The 19188-nt window shown below is 38.6% G+C and overlaps 1 protein-coding gene across 3 annotated transcripts in view; it reads right to left on the bottom strand.

Moving 5' to 3' along the window:
- Positions 1 to 702: 702 nt before the first annotated feature.
- LOC137171275 (lysosome membrane protein 2-like) overlaps positions 703 to 19188 on the bottom strand; it is a 31003-nt gene continuing 12517 nt past the window's right edge. For 2 of the 3 annotated variants that reach the window (XM_067575188.1, XM_067575189.1), the window contains exons 2-13: positions 15302 to 15459; positions 13799 to 13946; positions 13404 to 13595; positions 13170 to 13261; positions 11643 to 11762; positions 7546 to 7724; positions 5161 to 5276; positions 4744 to 4817; positions 4575 to 4626; positions 3758 to 3910; positions 3571 to 3612; positions 703 to 3242 (exon numbers count right to left, since the gene is read on the bottom strand). In XM_067575188.1, coding sequence (XP_067431289.1) covers positions 3132 to 3242; positions 3571 to 3612; positions 3758 to 3910; positions 4575 to 4626; positions 4744 to 4817; positions 5161 to 5276; positions 7546 to 7724; positions 11643 to 11762; positions 13170 to 13261; positions 13404 to 13595; positions 13799 to 13946; positions 15302 to 15459 — 1437 coding nt within the window. In that variant the 3' untranslated portion in view covers positions 703 to 3131. The remainder of the gene's footprint in view (positions 3243 to 3570; positions 3613 to 3757; positions 3911 to 4574; positions 4627 to 4743; positions 4818 to 5160; positions 5277 to 7545; positions 7725 to 11642; positions 11763 to 13169; positions 13262 to 13403; positions 13596 to 13798; positions 13947 to 15301; positions 15460 to 19188) is intronic. The other variant, XM_067575190.1, reaches the window with a different exon arrangement.

Raw genomic sequence — 19188 nt, 5'->3', positions numbered from 1 at the left:
CAGTATGAACAGGGGGAATAATTATGGCAAGAAAAACCTATTTCAATATTCATTTGGGCAACTGACTGTTATTTTAAGACTAAAATTGAGAACCCGTGCTTTAATCTCAGTTAACGGTGGGTCATGTTAGGGTGAATGCGAAATACCTGTATATTGTTGATATTATTTATATATATTAGTATGTGTTAGCTATTAAAGAGGCCTAAAAATCCAACTTCCATTTATGAGTTTTCAATGCAACATGAGACAAATAATACATCTCTATAAGTGCCAAATAATCTGTGTCCTGTCCTCATTGCAGGTGCTTTAAAAAAACATTCAAAACTATCTAAGATGCCAAAGGGTCCAGTCTTGAAAATTATGACAAATGAATACATTTTTTTCAAGAGAAACACAAAACAAACAAAAATTAGTGTAATAGAGTAATTAATTAGTAATATAAAGCATTCTGTCACCTTTCAAATCTCCCATCTAACAAACACCACCAGATTTTTCCCTTACTTTAAAATCAAGACAAGTTAAATTTTTATCATGATAACTTTTCTGTTAATCAACTAATCAATTCAACAGTAGGTTATATATTACAACATAATATTTTTTACTGTATTTTTTTCTCTATTTGCGAAGCAGTGCTATGGATTTCTAATTTTTAACTTGCCTAAAAATGACAGGAAAGGAAGGAAAAGGACAGGAAGACAAATGTACTGAAACTAATTTTATTTTTGTGTACACAGTAAAAACAACATTAACAGTCAACATTCAAAACAAGTGACAATTAGAAGAATATGTGGTTATAGCAATAATGATAATTTTAGAAAGTACAATCTGTAATCAAAGTATGGCACAACGCAGCCCAGTGTAAAGTCCATATGGTGCTCTCCGTGTTTTGGTTTTATCAACAACAAAATAATTTATCCTCTTTAACCTCTACACTAATATAATATTGTGTAATACTGTGTTGTTTTTTTTGCATCAAAACAATTATTGATTTATCCATTCATTCACCCTCTCACAAATTTATAAGACTACATGATGCACTCTCCATGAATCTTCACTATTTTAATTACTTTTTTAATAATTGAATTAAAGTATACATCAAACACAAATCAAATGAGGAAGCAAAAAATCTCTAAATGAAACAACCTCTCCATAAATTTCTGATATATTCATTGCAACAGTGAATGTAACAAAGAGGTGGTATGAAGTAACTGAGTCACCCTTAAAATGTTACAACTGTGAATAACAGCAGAAAAAAGCCGGGCTCAACAGTGTTCGATTTTAGTTATTCTGCAGCAAATTCTACATCACAGTAAATGAGTCTATAGAGACACATGCTGCTGCTATGACACCTGAAATGTAATATTTTAAACAGCCTTGAGTGAGAAAGCTGTAGCCCCGTACAAAAAAAAAATCGATCATTCAGCAGAGCTTCTTCACAGTGCAGTTTGACCCTGCCGGCTATACAAAAACTATCAACCTCAACGTGTTTCATGCTCAGTTTTTGTTTGGTAGCTGTAGAAAAAAAAAAAAGGTATCCACTTAAGAGTAGATTTGGTGGTATGACATGGCGTTCTTTTCACAAAATACGTGAAACATATACAATACTTTAAAAAAATCCAGTAACATTGATTCATTTAAAGGCTCAACTACAGCATTTCTTAGGATTGAACAATCATGGGTTTTGAGTTGCACTGGTTGGACCCCTGACATACAATCTCTGAAAGTCTTTCACAAGCAGTTCAGATAAATTGAAAAACAAAAGCCTTACTGTGTGTCAGCACCAACAATACTAGAAAGGCCTTCAACAACATCAAAACTCTACTATGATGTAAAAAAACGAACAGCAAATCCAAGAACTGATTTGATTCTATGCCAGAGCACATTTTGATTTGATAATAAGCTGAAATAAATGTTGAATGTCAGTTAGAATAAGCTATTACACAGTGCAAAAATACTGTCAACACAAAAAGTCAATAAAGTATGAATCAATGTTAAACTGTCAAGTCCTGTCATATTCAGGGCTAAATGTAGATGGCTGAAAAAAGTGTAGCTCATTATGGCACATTTGGGAACTAAAAATGTTCTTCATTCGAACATTTCAACATGAACATTCACAAAAAAAATGGTGAGGACCTCTTATTTTACAAAAAATAAGGTCTCCAAAATATACAGCGTTTTGTCAGATATTCACCCCCGTCATACATTGAGAGGAATGTAAGCAGTTCAACATATCTATACAAAAATATGCCATACTCTAAAGATTTTTCAGGTATGATGTACAATGATGTGCACAGGCCTCCCTCTAAAATACAGTGCATGGATTGAAAAATAATGAGCCATGAAAATGTTTTGTAACATTTAGTTTAGGTTGAAATGTAAATGAAACATAATAATACTGAACAGATTTAAATGTCTTCAAAAACAGAAGACTTGCTGTACATGTTGCTTTTCTCTCCTGCGATAATAATGTTTGATAATATCTAAAATGAGGCCCCCCTGAGAGTGATGTATGATGTCTAAAAAACTTCATTGCCCTGGTCCCAAATCACCCTCTACGCCCTGATATATAGTAGTCAGTCGCTGTTATCTGAAAGCACTGAGTTCAAAAAGAGGTCAGAATCTAATCTAGCCAAACAGAGCGAGAGGTGGGGCCACAGCATAAAAATAAAATTATCCCAAACCTCTTTGAGTTATCAGGGTGTTTTGTTTAGGACCACCACAACGTGTGCTCTCCATCTCTAGTCATTAGAGAACTGCAGCCTGTTTGAGTTGAAAATTTGATTGAATCCGATTAGAGCCAAACAGCCCTTGAAACACGCAAGGTTTTCAAATGAATGTCAAACTTTTCCGGTCAATCCAGCGTGATAGACTTGGACTTTGGGTAGCTCTTAATGACAAAAACAAAATAATACCGTACACTATATTTGAGACCAAAAACTATTTCCTCCCCTCTGCCCCTACGCAAACCTCCCCCGGGGTAAAACATTAAAACAAACAGATTTCCAATTATAACGGGGATATTAACAATTTTCTATGATGGATCTTTTTCTCCTGAAAACCCAAATCCCTATTTGTAATTCAAAGGGTTGTCGATGTACAAAGCCCCTTCCTGTCCCTTTCCTCCCTTCTCTTCAAGCTTGTGGGTCGGATTTAGGTGTCAAACCAATATAGGTTCCATTTTGGGGATCGTCCTTTTCCTTGTCGCTGACTGGAGAGTAAGAAGTGTCATCTTCAGCAGTGGTCTGTAGTGGGAGATTGAGGATAAAAAAAAGTGTTAAAAACTAATCAAATTTTACTTGAATTGTTTTATTATATCTATAAACAAAAAGGGTTGATGTCCTTTAACGTGGCACCTTATAAAACCTGAGATCAACATCTTCACAGTACTTAAATAGAGACTTAGAACCACCACATTATGTTAATGTGTTAAACACAGACACAGTAAGTCTGTTGTACAGCACCAACACACAACAATACAGAGTTATTTCAGGACAACTTTTAATTAGATTAAAAATGCATATAGACAATGTTTGATTAAAGCAAAGACAACACAGAAAACCAAAGACTTACAGCATAGACAGGCTTGGTAAACACAATGCGCTTTACTTCATTCTGCACAGAGACATACAGTGATAAATACATGCCATTAGGGTGTGGTTAAGAAAATTAATTAATTGCACAAAATTAATACTCATTAGGAAAGAGCCAGCAAATTGTAAGCTGTTGGAATAAAATCAGGCAAAAACCGGTTCCATACCTTCTGTTTGCGGGCACGGATGAGGAGAATGATAAAGATGAGGAGCATAATGCCACCAAGTCCCACAATAATGAGCGGGAAGTTGGACACAATGGTGACGATCAGCAGCAGCTTCTGAATTTTTGCTGCAGACACATCATCAATCACCACACTCTGTGTATTAAAAGAGAGTGCAAAACATACATTAGCGGAAAGAGGAGATATAGTCAAAGATGATAAGTCAATCACCATTGAGGGAACAGTTAAATTATTTGCTTTCTTGCTGAGAGTTAGTTGAGAAGATTGATACCACTCTCATGACTGTCCAGTAAATACAAGACTTCAGCCAGCAGCCAGTTAGTGTAGCTTAGCATAAAGACTGGATACAGGAGGAAACAGCTAGCCTGGCTCTGTCTGAATGTAACAAAATCTGCCTACCAGCACCTCTAAAGCTGACTGTTAAACACGTCATATCTTGTTTGTTTAATCACCACAAAAACCAAAGCGTGAAACTGTCAAGTAACCACCATGACTAATAACAAGACCTCAGAGCCACATTAGCTATTTCCTCTTATTTCCAGTCTTTATGCTAAGCTAAGCTAAAAGGCTGCTGGGTGTAGCATGATATTTATCAGACAGATAAAATCATCTAACTGAAGGCAAATAAATGTTGAACTAATGAAATGCGTTTTCTTACTGTAAGCATAAAACATCATCAAGCAAAACTGGGTCATTAATGGTTTGAAAAAAAGAAAGTGCTACTTTAAAATGATACTAACTCATAACATGTTCAATCCTACTGTCAGTGTGTTTTCAGCATGACTTTAATGTTTCTTACCTCATTGAGAAACATGACAGGAAAGACTGTCTCATTAAAGCCTCTTGTTGACCTGTTACGGATACAATGAAAAGAGTTTGAGGCAGTCATATACAGTACAGACATACATGCTGTGCATCAGTACTGTAGAGTTATAGTATTTGGCTCATGTTTGGATGCAGATACTCACGGGAATCCAGAGACTCTACTGAGCAAGACATTAATCTGTGCTCTCTTGCTTGCACGTACAATCACTCCAGTGGTCTGTGAGTGAAAAATTGAATTAAATATTGTGTTAATAATGTAAAGTAAAGCATTAAACAGAACAGATAAACACAATTAAATCTATGACAGTGTCTTATGAGTAAAATGCAGGTGATAAACCTCGGCACCACCACTTATACGCCACTAGGTGGTGTAGCAGTACATTTTACTGTAATGATGCATGGGATTCCTTTTCACATAGTTCAGCTGCTGTAAATGCTTTGCTGCAACGTATTTCAATGAGCAGTGTGACTAACAACGATGAGTCATAGCATTAACGTAATGTTACTAATAATAACTACAGAGTACAAAGTGCATTTAAGGCCGATGCCTGGTGGCTTACCGGGTTGAGGTCTAGGAAAGTTTGGTGATGCTTTCTTTGAGGGGACAGTCCTAAGGCAGCTGCATATTTAGCATCTCCCAGGTAGAAATGAGGAAAGGAGGCCACCACTGGGGCACCTATGTGAGGAGAGGCGAGGAGAGGAGAGGAGAGGAGAGGAGAGGAGAGGAGAGGAGAGGAGAGGTGAGGTGAGGAGAGGTGAGGTGAAGTGAAGTTAAGTGAAGTGAAGTGAAGTGAAGTGAGGAAACAACAAGGGAGGTAAGGAGGACACAGCAGCTGTCAGCTGTAAAAATTTGTGTGCTTCATCCTCTGTGACAATCTTGCACCATCTCTGATTATGATTTAATGAAACTTGAAATATAGTTATAACAAGAGGCACTTGAACTGACATATGCCTCCATAATAAGGTATTACTCATTAATTTGGCTATTGGCCATTAATTAGCAAGTATTCTTATGTCAGCGTACATACTATCACATAACACACAGGCAAGAAAGATGACGATACAGTGTATCTTGACAGAGTTGTAATGTTTTCAAGAATATGAGCCTTTTCTAATTAATATGCTAATTTGTGCAGCAAGGACCTCCAAAGTTTGATAAAGACATCTTTGCTCTGTAAGGGGAACAAAAATATAAAGTTCTTATAATGTAATTGTCTTGAGTTATTATGTTTAGGGCTGCAACTAACGGTTATTTCATTATTGATTCATCTGTTGATTATTTTCTTGATTAATTGATTAGTTGTTTCATCTTTAAAGTGTCAAAAATTGGTGAAAAATGTTGTTTCCCAAAGCCAAAGCTGACGTCCTCAAATGTCTCATTTTGTCTATAGTAGCGTAATATTTCCTGCAGTTTGATGTATGATTTAATTTGGACATAGCAAACAGTGGAACATCTGGGAAGAGTCCTCTAAAAAGGGGACAAGATATAATCTGACCTCTGTCAGAGGACATCATGTGAGGGTCATTGATCTGAAGAAAATAAACAATAGGTACATAAATGGACCAAAACCCTGTTTGGATAACTAATTATGGACTAAATCTGATATCCAGATAAATAATCTTGTTACTCTTGTTGAGTTCCTTCCTCATATTGTCAACATGGGACAACGTGACCCAACAATACAGGCCATATGGCCTCAATCAAGATAAAAGTGCAGTCAAGTGAAACATTTTTGGTTCCACCTGTACAATGTTGGACTAAGTACGCCTGGATGTCTGTGGTTCAACAAAAACAAAAGATCCAAATGTCTCTCCGCAGCAACAACAAAGTCAGGTGGTTGCACAGTTAGGAGCGCTGAAGTGGGACAGAGGTGATAGTTTTCCTGCGCTCGTGTTTGGCAACAGCCGTCTGACAAAAACACTGGACACCCACAGTCACCTTAGAGGTTGTTCCTGTGACAACACCCAAGGACACTGTAGCGCAAACACACACACTTATTTGTATTGGCATACTTAGTCATAAATGACAATGTTCCATAACACCTGACCCAAAACTTAACCCTCTGGTTACCCTTTGAAATCCTCCTCACCTGAGTAGAAAGTGACATTTACAGCATGTTGCTGGTTTTGTGCTTTAACCTCAAAATGAATTCTTACTGGTATTTTTGTATGTTTTAGCCTATTTATTGTTCAGCAGTGTGCACAAACCAATCTAAGCTTTGAAATGTGTTACCTCCCAATAATATGTAACTGTAACACAATTAAACTAAGACATGATGTTACAAATCTATGCATGTTGATGCTGAAATTATTCAATTATTATTATAATTATCATCATTTAAAAGAAAGAGGCAGCGTTATTTAAAAAAAGAAAACAACAGACATGAGGCACAATTGGGCTGTGAACACTGGCAGTAAGATAATATCTGGCCATATTAAAGGCCAGAATCAGGTGACAGGGCTTACCGCCCCCTCAGCTACTGGGCCGGTCATGGTCAGATGGTGCCTGAGGTGTGGAGAGGGGGCTGGAGAGCTCTGTCACATGGGTCATTTAGAGGGTATTAGTAGTGCCCTTGATAGTAGGAAGGAAAACAATGTCAAAAAAAGAGAGAACTTGACTCTTTTCAGAAAAACTGTGTTTTATATTACCAGTTAGGTTTCTAAGAATTTAAAGTTTTCTTGAGGACATCGTAGAAATAACAAACAGAAAAGATCTTAAGATCTTAAGATCTTCAAAGGAATGGTATGTGTTTATTAGGAAGTTTGAGGTCAGAATGTAAGCACAGACGCTGTGTTTAGGGATGCCAATGTAGTAAACCTAAGAGGACAGAATAGAAAAATGTTGAAATCATAACAGGCACCATGAGTCGTGGGCGCAGAACTGATTACTTTGAGAAAGTGCAAAGTGTGGGTGAGAAAATAGGCTTGCACATGCTGACATTTACCTTTCCGACAGGGGCTGACTTTAAGAAGGCCAGTTCCCAGGCACTCCTGTGGGGTGACGCAGAAGCCCTCATTGGCTGGGTTCTCCTCTTTGCTGGCCAGAACAGAGCGTGGTGGTGTGAAGCGGTAGGCTGGGATTCCTTTCACTTCTACGTCTTTCTCAAACTCCATGTAGATCGACCTGGAGAGTAAAGCAAGCACAGAGTGAAATTAAAGTCATCTTCCTCTTCTTTGTTTACCATTGTGTTGCTCGACATTTATTACCGACAATCATTAACTGCTTTACCACACGTGTATAATTTGTTTTAATAAAAGATTAAAGCCTGAATTCAAGCCTGGAAACAAAAAACCTTACTGCTGTGTTACAGCCAATTTAATGATAAAGACAGGGAGCGCATAAAACAGAAATTCAGGGAATATTACAGTGATTTCTCCACTGGACTGGTGGAGGCAGAAGGAAGATAAAAACAATCATATTTCTACATACTGTAGGTCTAGTCCATTAATATAATTACCAGTTAGGCACACACACTCATTCACTTAGCTGTATGCTGCTTGGCTTATAGCGATAAGTCTGAAGTCAACAAATGCCTTTGGTTCGTTAGAGTCATTACATTTCATAAAAGTGGTTTGCTGCACAGAATAAACACATAAAATATATAGTAGAGGTGTACACTCTACTGGTGTTTGCTCCTGCTTCACAATGCATCATCAAACATTCAAATACTCTATTTTATCTTCCTATTCACATCTGCAACGCCAGTTCACAAAGAAACACGAGCCAAATTTCACTTCTCTTTTCCCCTTAATATCTCCCTGATGGAAGAACAATTCTCAAAAGGGTCATCAGTGAAGTTAGCCTTTGAGCCTGCAATTTATTTAAAGTAAAAATGATGACTGACTCTGAATTTCAACAGAGATCCTTGAGGATTTGTGCGATTACCCTTAAATCCTGTTGGAGTACTTTAACTTAAAACATGTAGCGGAAACAATACTGTACTGTCTGTACTGGGAGTGGAGAAATCCTAAATATTTCAATTAAAGTTTAATGATTGTTGTTTTTTACAGTTTACAAGAGAATTACATTATTGTGAACAGTTCACCCTCGTTCTACGCATCTGCTCTGTTCTGCCCAGGGAATCCTGATGACTCTCAGGGAGAACAAAGGAGTCCATACAGTATCTGCCAACTGGCTGGGAGGATGCGGCCCTTTCCTACGCAGCCCCCCGATTGTGCAACAATACTGTAAAGACCTTTCCCTTGACCTTAGTGAGAAAAGCCAAGTATAAAGCCATAGGTTCTCTGAAAACCTCCGCCTTGTACTGCTGGGCGTGAGACAGAATTTGACTGAGGAAGCATCCTGTTATAATATGAAGACATTTCAGATACATTAAGCTAAGATATGTTTCTTGTAAATGTAAATCATTTCATTGTGCGGTGGCGAAAATTCGGAACAGCTTACCCAACAATGTGAATCTATTACAGGTGTAAAAACTTTTTATTACAGGAAATGAAAAGATGAGACATGTGTTAATGTACGTAGTGTTTTAGTAAAAAATTACTGTTTGCATAATGAGTAATATCTCAAATATTTTTATTTAAGTTTGTTATGAAGAAGATGCACAGAAGTCTTTGTTGTTATCAGGATTTGGGGCAGCCAAGACTACTATGGAAATAAGTTATATTAACTTTTATTCTTTAATTCAATGCATAACACCTTGTTTGTGTTACATGCTATTTACAGTTCTTTTTTATTTTATTTCATTTTATATTTTTTGTCTTTGCAGGTTCCATATTGGATTGGATTTGGGTTAGGGTATTTTGTTTAGGGGAATATTTCTAGGCTGTTGATGACAAAACCAAATCAAATCAAGCCTTTTAAATGAACAACCAGAGGGAAGATTAACGTATGGAAAAAGCCAAAAGGAAAGCTGGCATTTGAGCAATGACACCTGTCTGCAATTCATCAAAATCTTGAGGGTTTTGTGGCTCAGCTGTCAGCTACTGGACCAAAGGGTCGCTACCCTGTCAGGTCACAGATGGGAATCCTAGGATTTTTTTTAATCCTTCAGATTAGTTCCAGATGTCATTTAACTAAACGCATGTTTAAACACAAAGTGGCGTTGAGGTACTGTTACAAGGGCTTATGGGTGAAAAACCTGTGTGTGAAAGGTCGACATGTATGACTTAATGGAGTATTTCCCCTTACGATTATGGTACAAGGCACAGGAAACAGGGAGGGAGCCTTCCCTTTAGTCACAATAACACAGACATCCACTATGAAGCCATCAGGCAATGAAGAATGGGGTGAAAGTGTTTTGCAAACATTTGGGAGAGGGGTTTTGACACACGTCCAATCAGTGTCAAAGGTACAGTCGTGCCACTTCAACAGATTCTTTCCATGCGCAACAAAAAGGGGAAGATGTCGGGGGCGGCTTGTGTTTTTTATAGGTCAAGGTTAAATTCTAAATTAGAAGCTCTCATCATCAGCGAGGACAAGAGCATAGTTTAGACAGCATTTTTATTTTGCAGGAACTAAATTTATCAGTTGGTCACTGTGGGAGAGGCAATTCTCCTTAAAATACATTAAGATTTAAATGAAAACATCCTGTTTCTGAAATTCTTAAAAGGATCCTCCAAAAAGTTTAATGTCCTCAGAAGCATTAAAAGTGAACTTGCATACAGGCCATTTCACATGGAAAACATAATCAAGCTTGTTTGTTCCAGCTGGCCAAGAACAGAAACCTTCTTTCCCAGAGCTTTGAATATTTGCTAAGCATAAATAAATATTTATTAACAGTCATAAAATGCTTTAAGTGTTTTTCTACCTCTCTCTCTATATTTCATTCTCACTCCGAGGATTTTCACTCCTTTCCTTCCTTTACTCGCCCACCTTCCATTTCCACCACACTCCAGACCAACATTCCTCTTTAAGTTATCCTTTCCATAAAGTGCTTCCCGGAAATGTATGTTAGTCTTTTTCCAAAAGCCCTCACAGTATAGGCAGTACAGCCCTGGTGAGAAAACAGAGGTCACCTGTGGTGCTGTTTGTAAGTGATCAGGATGTTATGATAACAATGCATGGGATCCAAGGCCTGCGAACATTATTTCCATACCAGATATAAAAGCCCTGACCCAACTCTGTGGTGAGTGAAGTACAGCATTTTCAATTTAGTCATGTACCAGAAATAGACGTTGCTTCACAACTTATCAAAACAACACAATCTTCAGGTAAAATATAATATATGGGACACTAGGTAACAGTGGTTCCAAATCCATGTTGGAGCCAGATCACACTTTGTACTTGGGTCAGATGAATAGTCCTCTTACGTTTAACTGACAACAAGACTATGAGTCTACAGCCATCCAATTGTTGTCGAGACATTTCACTAAAAGTCAAGAATGTCAACCTCATGGTAGTGCGGGAGGAAAGGTCAGGAGATCACCAACATTAGCAGGATTTATCCTCTGGGGAACATGAATGTCTGTAAAAAATTTCATGGCAATCCATCTAATTTCATTGAAATATTTCAGTGTGGACCAAAGTGGTGGACTGACTGACAGACTGACATTGCCATCCATAAAGCCATAGATTAATATTACTAGATTAATATTTATCTTATACTGGCCCTTTATGCAGCCCCTCAGTTCAGCCTCTGTCTGAAACAGCTCCCGATGAGCCCACTCTGTTCTGATGGTTAGCTCACGAAAGCTGCCCCTTATTGCCCTTATTGCTGCAATAAACTTGTTTATTGCAGCAATAAACTTTTGAAATATATATATGTTCAAGCCTGAATCTGATCAAAATATGTGAGTGAACAACACAAACAGCCTGTGGAACAACCAGGGAAACAGAGAAACAAAGGCTCACAGAACTGACAGCCATTTGTAGGGATGCACAAACTATCTGATGTCAGTTTGATGGGGAAGTGGATGTAACTTTGCAAACAGAGCATTCAGAGCAGGCTGAAACCTGGGCTTATGACTTGAAGGTGGCATTTTTACATACGTTCACCTCAAGTTTTGGAATTTGACCATGTTTAACACAGATGATATTTCCCCTTTAAAATGACACCCTGAGCAGCAGGAAGAATTGTACCTGCAGAGGTCTGGAGTGAATATGTAAATGCGCTCATTCTTGTTCAGCAGGGGATGGAAAGCACTTCCATCTGATCCATTGATGCTGTTGCTCTGGTTGGTCGTCCAGAAGTTCAGCTGCCTGCAAAACAACAAGTGCTGAATTAAAATTGTATCAAGACAAGTTTCATGCGATTAAAAGGGGTATCGCAGTGTTTCATCTCCAGTCATCTCCATTCAGTCATCTCCAGTGATTAAATGTTTCTAAGAAATGTACCTGCAAAGCAACCTATTAAGGTTTTGAGGTTATTTAGATAAAACCCATATAAAAACAATATTTTGGTTCTTTTTGGCTGGCTGTGCTGGCTTCAAAAACTACTACTTGCAACCTAATTGCAATGTCAACATTATTATTACATGCATCTTAATAACAGTAAATTCAAATGAAATGTTGTGGTGATCCAAAATGTTTTTTATCAGTTGAAAAAAGCTGTTTCCCAGAAGTAGGAAGGGTAATTAGAGAATGCTGGAAATCAGACAATAAAGCAGGATAAGAAAGGTCACTAAAACACAATTGGTAAGGTATTCTGAGTATCAGCATGTTCTGCGTCAGGACTGTTCCTGAACATTTTTGTGTCCTTGGTCAGTACAGTACACACGACCATAGACCTGCATTAAAATGAATGAAGCAATTTAGATATGCCTGACAGCTGATGCTGATTAGCTGATTAGATGATGTGCTATATTATTTTGTATAGTGTCCTATAGTATATATTTTGTGTAATATCCATAGAGGATGTCAGATCTGTTGTAGCAAGAAGGTCTGGGCAGGATGTAGACAGATTTTTGTTTTCAATCAACAACAGCGCTGTGGAGGTGTGGTTCACCTCACCTCCACACCTTGCTGTCATATCTTTCATTTAAACCTATGGCTGCATCTTATTTATTTTACACTGATTGGTCAGTATCTTACAGAGCACAAGTGGGCATTTTTTTGACAGCGGTCACTCCAGGAACAAACATCTGGCTTTGTAACCGTTACGTAGGCCCTGATCTCATGCCTTTAAGGTGTAGATCATTGCAACTTTTATCATAATTTTCTATTCAATTGATCAACTGCTAGTTGAGGGCGTAACATACATACATTATGATTCTTATGCAGTGGTGTTAGCGAATAAACTGCCTGCGTCACAAAAAAAGCGACAGCCAGCACTTTTAATTTATAATATGACAGCAAGTGTCAGCCTTTGGGTTTCTTTAACAGTAAAATGCATGCATAATGGGAGAGATTTTTAAAGAGAGATTGGGTGTCTGAAATTTTCGCTCCCCTCATGTTGGTGCCTCGCCTCTGTGTCTTGCCCTGTGCTCTGTGCTGAGGCAATAGTTCAGACAGACAGAAACCACATACAGCCAGCCAGTCGCCCCCTATTATTGGCAAAAAGCAGTAGTTTTGAGAAACATTTTAATCCAATGGTTACACAATGAAGTTTCATCACACTGGATGAAGACAGAGGGAATGTGTGTTTGTGTGAAAATGCATCAGTGCTACCTTTGACCTTTCCACGTTTCGACCCGGCCATAATCCATGTAGTTCTGCTCACCAGTGTGGTAGATAAATTCCCCATCGTTACTTCCATTTTTCTAAATAGATCCAAACATTGAAGTCATTAAAATGTTTTTACACACACTCATATTTCCTATCATAAGAAAACACCTCCTGCTGTGATGGAACAAAATCTAGCTGGGTTTCATCAGATTTTATTGGTTGCAGAGAAGTACGTGCCTTGTACATGAGACCAAAGGTCGTCTCCACTTCAGGATTGGAGGAGGCAACGCGTTGCAGCAGGGGGTCTTCGTAGCCCCACAGCAACTCATCCACAGTGCGAGTAGTGAAGAGGCCGCTCCCAATACTGTTCATCCAGATGGACACCATGGAGGACCTCCAGAAACTCCCTTTCACCTTAGTCATTACGGCCTAAAGACAGGAAGTGGAAGAGAGTGGGGAATAGGTGGAGAATGCAGAATGCAGGATCAAGGGGAAGGAGATGAGCATTGACGTGGGATTGAGGACACAATAAACAAAATGTAGAAGGAAATGATGCACGTTACAGAACACATAATCCACTTTCACCCACTTGGATTTCCACTTTTGTCTAGGACCTTTAGTTCATGACTCACCCAAGCAGGGATGTTGACAGTGGTGATGTTGTCAACAGCTGGGTCACCGACAGACTTCTCCCTCAGGAACACAAAGCTTTTTGTGTTGTATGCAGACACCCTTGTTCCATTTTCCACCATGCTCACATTGTCCTTATACCTGTACTCCCTGTGCAAACACAATAAGACAATACATTCATCATTTTATGATTTTTACTAAGCTTTCTTGAATCTCTTCTATATTGCAGTTGGACATCCCATGCCAATGAAAAACTCAGAAATTCAGTTTAAGGTTACAAATGGATTTCATCATACAACTCCTATCTTTCAACACAGCATCAGTTTGAAATTAGGTAACACAAACGGTAAAATATAGGTTAAAGTTGCAGGGGTAAGGTAAGGTAGATTATCTTGACATGCACTGTGGCCGTTGTTACATTTGTAGTGCCTCAGCGGTGAACCTTGATATTTATTTAAGGGTTTCAGTGGGTGCATTAGAGGCGATTCAAATGACTAATCTAAAAAAAAGTTCCCTGTCAGGACTGGACAGAGTATGAAACAACATACTGTATGTATATCACTGTCATTTTAGGGTAATCTTACGAACAATTAACGAAATGAACCCACCTGACAAATTTCTACACCTTTTAATATGCAAAACATGTACCTTAACAGACCACAACGAGAAGCAGAGAGGCAGAAGTTCCTTTTTTTTAGTTTACGTAAGTGCTGAGCAAATAACGGATCTGTTTCAACAGCAATGCTAGAAGCCTACTAAAACAAAATCTCTTACATAACAAAAGAGCAAATTTATATCCTACTCTGCAAAACCTAATTTTGTGGTGTTCAGTGTAGCTGATGACGTCCAAATTTAGAGACAAGAAAATTAGGGCTGTGACTAACAATTATTTTCATTATTGATTAATCTGAAGATTATTTTCTCTGAGAAAATAGAAAAAAATTACGTGATGTTGTAATTTCCCAGTGTGGAAGATGAGTCTATGACGTCTTGTTTGGTCCAACCAACAAAAACCAGACGATATTCAGTTTAGTTTAGCTAGAAGCAGCAATTTTGGGGGCATTTTTGCTTAAATCCATTAGCAATTATCAAAATAGCTGCTAATTTTCTATTGATCAACTAATTGATTAATCGAGTGATTGTTGCAGCTCTAGAGAAAATACAGAACATGAACCCACAAAGCCGATAAACATATGAATATTTACAACATCATAGTCTAGTTTATATAGATTTTATATGCATTGTCTCTGCATCTCATCTGAATTGTATGTCTTGTATTGTCTTGTATGATTTCCTTCAAGCCTTTGTATTGTTTTTACAGTAAACACAGAGTAAATGAGAATGAATACAGTAACATCTTTAAGTGGAGATCACCTCCTACATATACAACAGATATATGCATTTTCAGATTCTGAAATTGAGAAATTTAATCTGAGACACATGTGTGACTTTCTTTGTGGCAGCCTGTGCACATTTGCGTGCATGGCTGTGTTCTCGCATCCTACCTATATGTGTAGGGTCCAATCTGGTTGACCTGTGGCTTGGCCCCTTGAAGGAACTCATTCACGTTGGTCATATTGAAGAAGAAATACTGCATGTAGACAGGAGGAGGGGGCCTCTTCCAGGACTCAAACACGCGGCTGCCCTCAACCAAAACAAGCTCCTGTTGAGACATCAAATATCTCAGTTTTAATCGGAACATGATTATAATCACACATAAACACAGCAATGAGCCCTTAACTGACGATGCATTTACTGGAAAACTTACTTGGAGTTTGCACAATCTGTTCCTAATAAAAACAACTCAGAGAACAAAAACATCCTTGGGGGGCTGTGGAGGGTAGCTGCTGTCTGAGCGTCAGACAAGAGCATTGGCTATGCACATGAATGGTATTAGGGGAGACCCTTCCACGGTTCCATTGTCAGTGGTTGCTAATGACAACAGCTACTCGGGGAGAGCCGCTGACATCATGTGATCCGCAAAGCTGGATGCCCACTGGTTGCGCAGGACTGGGACCTTAATGATCTGGGCCAAATTCCTCAGGACTGAGCCTTATGAGGCCCTGGCAATGCAGTACAGGCACAAACCTGTACTGTCCTCCTGTTTAATTACACAGTATGCTACAAAACTCTCACCACAGATGTCATTGCCTCTGGACAAGGATGCCCTGATTCACTGCAGGGGTCTTTTGAGGAATTGGAAAAAGGGAGTGAGAGAAGGACGGGGGCAAGAGGATTAGTATTTCTTATAACAACACATCAAGAGGAAATCTCACTTTGACCTAATTATGTCAGATCTGTGTTAAAGTTAGAAGAATAACTTCAGTATAAAGTAAGCCCGAAAAAAGCCGAACACAGCAACAATTCATATTATTTCAGGGGAGTACAGGCCCCTTCCTCCTTTGGGGTCCCTTCTACTTGTTCAGAGACAAAAGTTTACTGAGTAGTCAGGAACAATAAAGCTGTCACTTTAGATTGAGGAAGGGAGAGCGTGGTCTTTCTATGTCCTCCTTTCATGCTTCGAACAATCAATATGGTAACGTTCCCAGCATGCTACATGAAATACCGCATGGAAAACAGGAACAGACAGACCCTCTCATCTCAGTACTTACCACCGCTACTCTTACACCACTCCCTATTTGAAAACACATGTAGCAGGTGAATACACAAATACACATACAGCTAGAGCTTTGATGTTGAGACAGGCAAATACACAGACGTGAATAACACGGGGCAAAGCAAAAGGCTATTCATTAAATCCTCCAGTCAAGATACACAAGCTTTTGCATACTGTGAATAGGTTTGTCTCAGTAGTGGCCAAACGCCTAACAAAGCTCTACTAGCTGAACTGTAGTCCAGCCCTGCTGTTACTGAATCCATCAAAGTCATATTAAGATCCACTCAGTTCTACATTGAACATAACTTCTGTTGGTCACCGACTGGCTATAGTGGCAGACTCCTGGTTTGAACTAACACAGTCAAATTATAAAGTTATTCTTAGGTTTCAGCTGGTGACCAAAGGTGACCTTTGCTGTTAGAGCCTGTGAAACACTCTACCTACTGAGAACAGATAGGCAACATCTTAAGCGTCTTTTAAATCTCTCCTTAAAATATTCTATAGAAAAGCATTTATGAATATTTAATATGTTGCAGTGTTTTATCATCCCACTCTCACCGCTTTATATATTTATGTACTTTGTGCTTTTTATGATCTTATGTCTGTACACTGTATATAAATGAAGCCAGTTTGATTATTGTAAACATCTTACAGCCTTACATTAATTAAAATGTATTTATCTAAATATATGTTTCTCTTATTTGTTTTTATCTTGTGAACATATAACAATTCTTTTAGCCATGTTGAGGCGTTGCTCTATGGATGACAATGTAGGTCTGTCGGTTAGTATATCGGTCAGTCCATCACTTTGGTCCAGATTCCTTGCCAGGAAATTTGGCATGAAATTTTCATGGTGCCCAGAGCATGAATCCAACTGACTTTGGTGTTCCCCTGACTTTTCCTCTTGTTCCACCAACAGACTGACATTTTTGGCTTTTAGTGAGATATCTTGACAACTATTGAATGGATTGCCATGACATTTGGTACAGATATTCATTGAGAATGAATCCTAATGACTTTCGTGATCCTGTGAATTTTCATTTAGTGCATCAGAAGGTCAAAGTTTTCAGTTATCCTGTGAAACATCTACTGGATGGATTAGCATCAAATTTTGTACAGATATGCGTGGTTCCCAGATGATGAATCCTAATCATTTTGATGACTCAGACAGTGAGGGTCACATTTGTGGCTTGGAGTGAAATGTCAGCATCTTTCCCCAGTCATCAGGTCAAAACTTGCAAAACTAATAACACTGCCATCCGCCTCAGCTGAAGAGATAAGATTGTCCCCTGAGCATAATAACAAATGATTTTGAGGGCCAACTAACCTCATCATGCTTCCAAGGGATTATAACTTTCTAATTTTTAATAGCCCTTTGGCTTTTCCTCTAGTGGCACTGTCAAGATAAAATAGATGTTTATTTCCACTACTGATAAAGCTCCAGGAATATGAACAAATGAGCTGTTTGTTGTATTAAACACCTCACCTTCTAGAGGGAGCTTTCCTGGCTTAACAAAAGCACTGTATTGTTATTGTGTGGTGTAGGAAACCTAGCAGACCGCCAGCAAGGGGCCACTACCCACTGTGTCTGGTCTAGTCTATGTAAAATTACCAAATTCCTATTCAGGGACAAGTCATTTGTCACCTTCCCCTCATCAGCAGGTCATTGCATACTGACCCCGCTTGGCTCACATGGAAGCTGAGGGACTGCCAACACACCCCAACCCTGCCGGTTTCCCAATAAACCTAGCAGTGTGAAAGAGGCTTAACACATACAGAGAGTCTACTGCTGGGAGGATATCAGTGGAATGAGATCCTTCATACTGGTGCAACTGGGGTAAGGGGGTAACTTGATACGCCTGAAATAAATCACACTGCCAGGCTAGCAGATAACTGTGTGTGTCTGCATGTGAGTGCTATGCATCATGTGACACCCACACATATATTTTACTGAGTAAGACTTTGTCTTAAAATCAAAAATGAACTTTGACAAGATTTCTGTTTTTTACATAATGTCTGCCAGTTCGTGGAATTAACAGTCTCAAGAGGCAGATTTTTGCCAAATCGATGCTTCATTAGAGAAACATGTGATCTCTGCATGTACAAAACTGAGCAAGAACTATTGAGTACGCTAATGAGACCAAAACCTTGGTAAAGAAAAAAAAAAGAAGAGAAGCAGCATTAATTCTTAAAGGTTCAATCTGTCTAATTTGCAACTGTTTCAAAACTTTCAATGCCTTCACTGAAACATAGTTTCATTTAAAAAAGGTCTTGCTTGTCTGTGAATTTCACTCCACAGTCATCAACAGTTGCATCAACATTGCAGTTGCATAAATTAAAGTACTTAATGTTTGGTTTAATGTGGCTTTGTGATGTCAACTGTTGTGCATTTAGGCAAATGCTAGAATGCTTGGTAAAAAAGATCCTTACGTGCAGATTAAAAATTTACTCTGGGAAAGCATTGACACAAAATAAGAGCTCATACCTCCCAAATTCTTGCAGCCACAACCCCTGCTACAAACCCTGCTTTAAACAATATAAACTGCAACAGTGTTAACACATTTAAACACTGTTATTTAGGATGCCGAGGTCATGTCCTCTGTGATATTTTCTCTTCATTTTGAGGCATGTGTGCAGAATTTACACCAGTTGATATGCTTTGTCAGTTAGACCACCAAATTCAGGACAAACCCCTTCCCCCCTCACCCCCAAAAAAACCTCAACCCATCAACCCAGCATCACTTGACCCTCCCCCGAGTTTTTTTAATTGCACCC

This window comes from Thunnus thynnus, chromosome 19 (genome assembly GCF_963924715.1).
Source record: "Thunnus thynnus chromosome 19, fThuThy2.1, whole genome shotgun sequence".
NCBI classification, from domain to species: Eukaryota; Metazoa; Chordata; class Actinopteri; order Scombriformes; family Scombridae; genus Thunnus; species Thunnus thynnus.
This window is presented reverse-complemented; position numbering and strand designations above follow the sequence as displayed.